The sequence below is a fragment of the Coregonus lavaretus genome, assembly GCF_964263955.1.
Source record: "Coregonus lavaretus genome assembly, chromosome: 18".
In the NCBI taxonomy this organism is placed as follows: domain Eukaryota; kingdom Metazoa; phylum Chordata; class Actinopteri; order Salmoniformes; family Salmonidae; genus Coregonus; species Coregonus lavaretus.
Window position 1 is genome coordinate 19,917,475 of NC_140005.1, and position 7,511 is coordinate 19,924,985.

General features: G+C 41.3%; 1 protein-coding gene across 1 annotated transcript in view; it reads right to left on the bottom strand.

Moving 5' to 3' along the window:
- The window catches only part of LOC311145559 (cytosolic 5'-nucleotidase 1A-like), a gene marked incomplete at both ends in the record, with an annotated part of 37,816 nt that extends 30,534 nt beyond the window's left edge, over nucleotides 1-7,282 (bottom strand). The window contains one exon of the mRNA XM_084181826.1: nucleotides 7,226-7,282. Within this exon, the coding sequence (XP_084037952.1) occupies nucleotides 7,226-7,282 (57 nt within the window). The remainder of the gene's footprint in view (nucleotides 1-7,225) is intronic.
- Between the last annotated feature and the right edge of the window lie 229 nt (nucleotides 7,283-7,511).

Here is a 7,511-nt window from a genome sequence, read left to right on the forward strand (position 1 = left end):
TTGTGTTGGTAAAATTAATAATGCAAGAAATGGCGATGGAAACGCCTTTATGCTCAAATATTGATATTATATCCATCATATCGAAGTCAATTTGGGAGTCACACAATGTTATTTTGTGTGGTCCTCCCACTACGGCTCCGGAAAGCATGCAGTTTATTAGGCTACAGATTAAACGCAGTAAATTATGATGAACATCACAGGGAAGTGGAAGTGCATGGCGATGCTCCGTTCCAATAAATATTGAGTGTCTTATACTGGTGACATGACGATCATTGCTTGGCTGACGTTTGATAAATAAAAAATTATCTCTCTCTTTTGTCCATAATAGTCTGCAGGTAGCCTACCCGCACTGTATCTGCGAGCTGTTGGCTAGAGCGCACGTACCAAAACCAGAGTAGGCCCATTCGCTATATAACGCAAAATGTTTAGTGACAAAACAATAAGTAGAGTTGAAAATGCGATTGAAACCCATTTATTTTGTATTTTTTTATTCGGTAAATGGGATTTTAACCGCATAGGTTATTTTTATATGCATTCCGTCATCACGCACAGCCTTTTATCCGCAACAATCCGATGGAAACACTTTTAGAATATTCGCATGAAAATCTGTCGCCAATTGGATGGAAACCTAGCTAGCAAATATTCTAAAATCCGCATAAAGAAAATATGCAGACAGTTTCCACCATACTGACTTGTTGCTGATTGTAGTATCTGAGGTTTTCATATTGTGGGTTAGATGAACTTTACTCTACTTTGCTGAAACATCTGGAAAGTGTTATTATAGGGGCCCCCTAAAACAGAGGACATTGGGCTATGTGGAGGCCAGGGATTGGTCTATTCAAATCACGCCACCTTGTGTTGCATGAAGCATGGGATTTATATACCATGGTTTGGCGAAGGAGGGGGAGAGTGATCATATTTGGGATTGGTTTCGTTGCTTTCTAGATTCTGCAGAGTCTGTAAATTGATGCTGAAATCTTTGATATAATAAACCTTTATAATCAAAGTACAGTGTCAGCGGATTTCTTATCAACACATCATCGCAGCATCGTTGTTCGGACACCACACTGATAAACATCAGTGTGTGATGAAATAGTGCAAACAAAGTACTTTTTCAATTAAAGCTGCAACATGTAACTTTTTGGGCAACCAGACCAAATTCACAAAGAAATGTTCATTATAGATCTGTCATTCTCATTGAAAGCAAGTATAAGAAGCGGTAGATCTGTAATATGTGCATTGTTTCTATGTTTCTTGTTAAGTTTCGTTTTTGATTTTACTTTCGGTTTGGTTTCGGCTTCAAACAGCTGAAAACACAATAATTTTGGTTATGAAAAAATTATTTCACAGCGGTTTAGATAATAATAATATATAATATGCCATTTAGCAGACGCTTTTATCCAAAGCGACTTACAGTCATGCATGCATACATTTTTGTGTATGGGTGGTCCCGGGGATCGAACCCACTACCTTGGCGTTACAAGCGCCGTGCTCTACCAGCTGAGCTACAGAGGACCATGGTACAATGATTATCTACACTATATTTGCTTGTTTTGTCACAAACTTAAATTAGGGGAACTATTAGAATTTTAGCAACCAGGAAATGGTGGAGCGATTTCTGCATAGTGCATTTTAAAGTTTTCATGTACCATATAAAAATATAATGCTCAATGTGTTTCCATCGCATTTTCAACTCTCTACCGATAGTTTTGTCACAAACTGTTGCGTTAAATAGCAAATGTGCCTACTCTGGTCTTGGCATGTGCGCTCTAGCCAACAGCTCACAGATGCAACAGCTCTCTGCTGGTAGGTTAGTCTACATCAGTGGGTCCCCCCTATTTAAAAAATATATATATACAGTGGGGAGAACAAGTATTTGATACACTGCCAATTTTGCAGGTTTTCCTACTTACAAAGCATGTAGACGTCTGTAATTTTTATCATAGGTACACTTCAACCGTGAGAGACGGAATCTAAAACAAAAATCCAGAAAATCACATTGTATGATTTTTAAGTAATTAATTAGCATTTTATTGCATGACATAAGTATTTGATCACCTACCAACCAGTAAGAACTCCGGCTTTCACAGACCTGTTAGTTTTTCTTTAAGAAGCCCTCCTGTTCTCCACTCATTACCTGTATTAACTGCACCTGTTTGAACTCGTTACCTGTATAAAAGACACCTGTCCACACACTCAATCAAACAGACTCCAACCTCTCCACAATGGCCAAGACCAGAGAGCTGTGTAAGGACATCAGGGATAAAATTGTAGACCTGCACAAGGCTGGGATGGGCTACAGGACAATAGGCAAGCAGCTTGGTGAGAAGGCAACAACTGTTGGCGCAATTATTAGAAAATGGAAGAAGTTCAAGATGACGGTCAATCACCCTCGGTCTGGGGCTCCATGCAAGATCTCACCTCGTGGGGCATCAATGATCATGAGGAAGGTGAGGGATCAGCCCAGAACTACACGGCAGGACCTGGTCAATGACCTGAAGAGAGCTGGGACCACAGTCTCAAAGAAAACCATTAGTAACACACTACGCCGTCATGAATTAAAATCATGCAGCGCACGCGAGGTCCCCCTGCTCAAGCCAGCGCATGTCCAGGCCCATCTGAAGTTTGACAATGACCATCTGGATGATCCAGAGGAGGAATGGGAGAAGGTCATGTGGTTTGATGAGACAAAAATATAGCTTTTTGGTCTAAACTCCACTCGCTGTGTTTGGAGGAAGAAGAAGGATGAGTACAACCCCAAGAACATCATCCCAACCGTGAAGCATGGAGGTGGAAACATCATTCTTTGGGGATGCTTTTCTGCAAAGGGGACAGGACGACTGCACCGTATTGAGGGGAGGATGGATGGGGCCATGTATCGCGAGATCTTGGCCAACAACCTCCTTCCCTCAGTAAGAGCATTGAAGATGGGTCGTGGCTGGGTCTTCCAGCATGACAACAACCCGAAACACACAGCCAGGGCTACTAAGGAGTGGCTCCGTAAGAAGCATCTCAAGGTCCTGGAGTGGCCTAGCCAGTCTCCAGACCTGAACCCAATAGCAAATCTTTGGAGGGAGCTGAAAGTCCGTATTGCCCAGCGACAGCCCCGAAACCTGAAGGATCTGGAGAAGGTCTGTATGGAGGAGTGGGCCAAAATCCCTGCTGCAGTGTGTGCAAACCTGGTCAAGACCTACAGGAAACGTATGATCTCTGTAATTGCAAACAAAGGTTTCTGTACCAAATATTAAGTTATGCTTTTCTGATGTATCAAATACTTTTGTCATGCAATGACATGCAAATTAATTACTTAAAAATCATACAATGTGATTTTCTGGATTTTTGTTTTAGATTCCGTCTCTCACAGTTGAAGTGTACCTATGATAAAAATTACAGACCTCTACATGCTTTGTAAGTAAGAAAACCTGCAAAATCAGCAGTGTATAAAATACTTGTTCTCCCCACTGTATATATACACCTACTCATTCAAGTGTTTTTCTTTATTTTTACTATTTTCTACATTGTAGAATAATAGTGAAGACATCAAAACTATGAAATAACACATATGGAATCATTTAGCAACCAAAAAAGTGTTAAACAAATCTAAATATCTATTATATTTTAGATTCTTCAAATAGCCACCCTTTGCCTTGATGACAGCTTTGAACACTCTTTGCATTCTCTCAACCAGCTTCGTGAGGTAGTCACCTGGAATGCATTTCAATTAACAGGTGTGCCTTCTTAAAAGTTAATTTGTGGAGTTTCTTTCCTTCTTAATGTGTTTGAGCCAATCAGTTGTGTTGTGACAAGATAGGGAAGATAGCCCTATTTGGTAAAAGACCAAGTCCATATTATGGCAAGAACAGCTCAAATAAGCAAAGAGAAACAACAGTCCATCATTACTTTAAGATATGAAGGTCAGTCAGTACAGAACATTTCAAGAACTTTGAAAGTTTCTTCAAGGGCAGTCGCAAAAACCATAAAGACACAGGAATGGAAGACCCAGAGTTACCTCTGCTGCAGAGGTTAAGTTCATTAGAGTTACCAGCCTCAGAAATTGCAGCCCAAATAAAGGTTTCACAAAGTTCAAGTAACAGACACATCTCAACATCAACTGTTTAGAGGAGACTGTGTGAATCAGGCCTTCGTGGTCAAATTGCTGCAAAGAAACCACTACTAAAGGACACCAATAAGAAGAAGAGACTTGCTTTGGCCAAGAAACACGAGCAATGGACATTAGACTGCTGGAAATTTAAGATTTTTGGTTCCAAACGCTGTGTGTTACGGATACAGGTATCCTGTATGTATATTTGTTTTTCTTCTCCTTCTGCCCTAATCACAGGTGTCCCTTGTTTTCCTGATTGGTGGTCGTTGGTGTGTCCCACTTGTCCGACATCCGTTCGTCTGCTGATTGCTGAGGTGGACCAATCAGTGGAAATTCCTCCGTATTGCACCACCTGTTTCTGGTTTTACATTACCATATCAAATCCCCTGGTTTTAAAAGCCAGTCAGTTGTGTTTTCTGACAGAGACTCTTTTTGTTTGTGAGTATGGCTACTGTGGTGTCTTGTTTTTTGTGTACTCACTCATTTGCTGTTTACTCCATATGGTAACTATGTTGTTTGTTTGTTCCTGGGAAAAGGGGATTTTTTAGCAAGTCGCCCTTGGCCATACATTACCCGTAGGAAAACTTTGTCTAAAAACACTAGTTAGACCTGAGCGGACCACCCCACTGTATTTCTGTGTAGTTAGTAGTAAGCTTAGCGGTTCTTGAGGCAGGCAAGATCAGTTTATTCTTTTTTTACATTATTGTTTTATTCCTTGGGTCCAGCTCAGCCCCTTTTCCCCAAACCTTTACCGTGTGTTTTATAATTTAAAAAAATTTATTTGACGGTAGCTTATGGTTGTCGGTGTATTTTGTTCTCACTGTTCCGTGTCAATATTCTAATTTGCATGAGTTATGTTACGGGTCTCTTTTCCATCCACCCCAGACTTTTAAAGCCACAGGGTTCGTAACACTGTCTTTGTGAGATGCGTTGTGGGTGAACGGATGATCTACACATGTGTATTTCCCACCGTCAAGCATTGAGGAGGTGGTGTTATCCAGGCTCTGTCATAGCCGGCGGCGCGCAATTGGCCCAGCGTCGTCCAGGGTAGGGGAGGGAATGGCCGGCAGGGATATAGCTCAGTTGATAGAGCATGGCGTTTGCAACGCCAGGGTTGTGGGTTCGATTCCCACAGGGGGTATGAAAAAAAATAGTGTATGCACTAACTGTAAGTCGCTCTGGATAAGAGCGTCTGCTAAATGACTAAAATGTAAAATGGTGTGGGGGTGCTTTGCTGGTGACACTGTCTGTGATTTGTTTAGAATTCAAGGCACACTTAACCAGCATGGCTACCACTGCATTCTGCAGTGATATGCCATCCCATCTGGTTTGGGCTTAGTTGGACAATCATGTTTTTCAACACAACTCCAGGCTGTGTAAGGGCTATTTTACCAAGAAGGAGAGAACTGGAGTGCTGCATCAGATGACCTGGCCTCCACAATCCCCCGACCGCAACCAAATTGAGATGGTTTGGGATGAGTCGGACGGCAGAGTGAAGGAATAGTAGCCAACAAGTGCTCAGCATATGTGGGAACTCCTTCAAGACTGTTGGAAAAGCCTTCCAGGTGAAGCTGGTTGAGAGTGCCAAGAGTGTGCAAAGCTGTCATCAAGGCAAAGGGTGGCTATTTGAAGAATCTCAAATATATTTTGATTCAACACTTATTTGGTTACTACATGATTGTGTGTTATTTCATAGTTTTGATGTCTTCACTACTATTCTACAATGTAAAAAATAAAAACCCTTGAATGAGTAGGTGTTCTAAAACTTTTGACCGGTAGTGCCTTCGGAAATTATTCAGACCCCTTGACTTCTTCCACATTTTGTTAGGTTACAGCCTTATTCTTAAAAAATATATATATATATCCTCATTCTACACACAATACCCCATAATGACAAAGCAAAAGCGGGTTAAATAAATGTTGCTAAAACTCTGGAGCTTTGTCAGGGTGACCATTGGGTTCTTGGTCACCTCCCTGACCAAGGGCATTCTCCCCCGATTGCTTAGTTTGGCCGGGCGGCCAGCTCTAGGAAGTCTTGGTGGTCTTTGGAGAGACCTGAAAATAGCTGTGCCGTGACACTTCCCATCTAAACTACTTCCATTTAAGAATGATAGAGGCCACTATGTTCTTGGGGACCTTCAATGCTGCAGAAATGTTTCGGTATCCTTCCCCAGATCTGTGCCTTGACACAATCCTGTCTCGGCGCTCTACGGACAATTCGTTCAACCTCATGGCTTGGTTTTTGCTCTGACATGCACTGTCAACTGTGGAATCTTATATAGACAGGTGTGTGCCTTTCCGAATCATGTCCAATCAGTAGAATTTACCACAGGTGGACTCCAAGTTGTAGAACATCTCAAGGATGATCTATAGAAACAGGATGCACCTGAGCTCAATTTCGAGTCTCATAGCAAAGGGTCTGAATCCTTATGTAAATAAGGTATTTATGTTTTTTATTTTTAATGAATTTGCAAAAATCTATAAAAAACTGTTTTCGCTTTGTCATTATGGGGTATTGTGTGTAGATTGATGAGGGGAAAAAATATACGGGATGTTCCCCAATGCTAGAAGGGGGGCCCCAAGTGAAAACGTTTGGGAACCCCTGGTCTACATGATGAGATTATTATGGATAAGAGCGATAATATTTTTATTTGTCAAACGGCAGTCAAGCATTGATTATCATGCCCCCAGAATATGACCCTCGACATTTACTAGAAAGCAAGCTCATACCGTGCGCTTTCACCACCCTGTGAAGTTCATCACAAATTATTTCATCTGTAGCCTAATAAACTGCATGGTTTCCCGAGTCGTAGTCGGAGGACCACACAATGTCATCGCATGACTCCAAGTATACCTCGATATGATGGTTATTATATCAATATTTGAGCATAAAGGCGTTTCCACCGCCATTTCTCGCGTAATTAATTTTACCGACACAAAAAGATTCCATCATGTCGAACGAACAAATTATCTGTATGCATTTATAAAATTGTGTCATAATTTGGTGATTTATTTTAATAAGATATGACTTTCCTCGCATAAAAACTGTGGATGGAAAGGTGGTTAAGCTACAGTCACCTAAAGTGTTGGATGATTTCAGAGATAAAAAATAAGTTCACTTACGAAGAAGATCCCTCCCTGCACCTTGCGTGTGGTGGGAACGGTATCGTTTCGACGCATTGTCCTCTCTGAAATTAGGCAGGTGAGATGTATCTGTGGGGTTGCTGGACCCTGTCAAAGTGCCGTCTGCGATATTTCAACAGCAGGACTAAATATTATTCAGTTCCTTGTTGACCGGTTTGATGTTGTCACAATGCGTTTGTCTCAGACCCTTCAGGACGGAATTGTTGTCTTTCATTTTGGTAGGCTATACTTTTATGACGTAATGTTCTATTCTACTACCAATAGA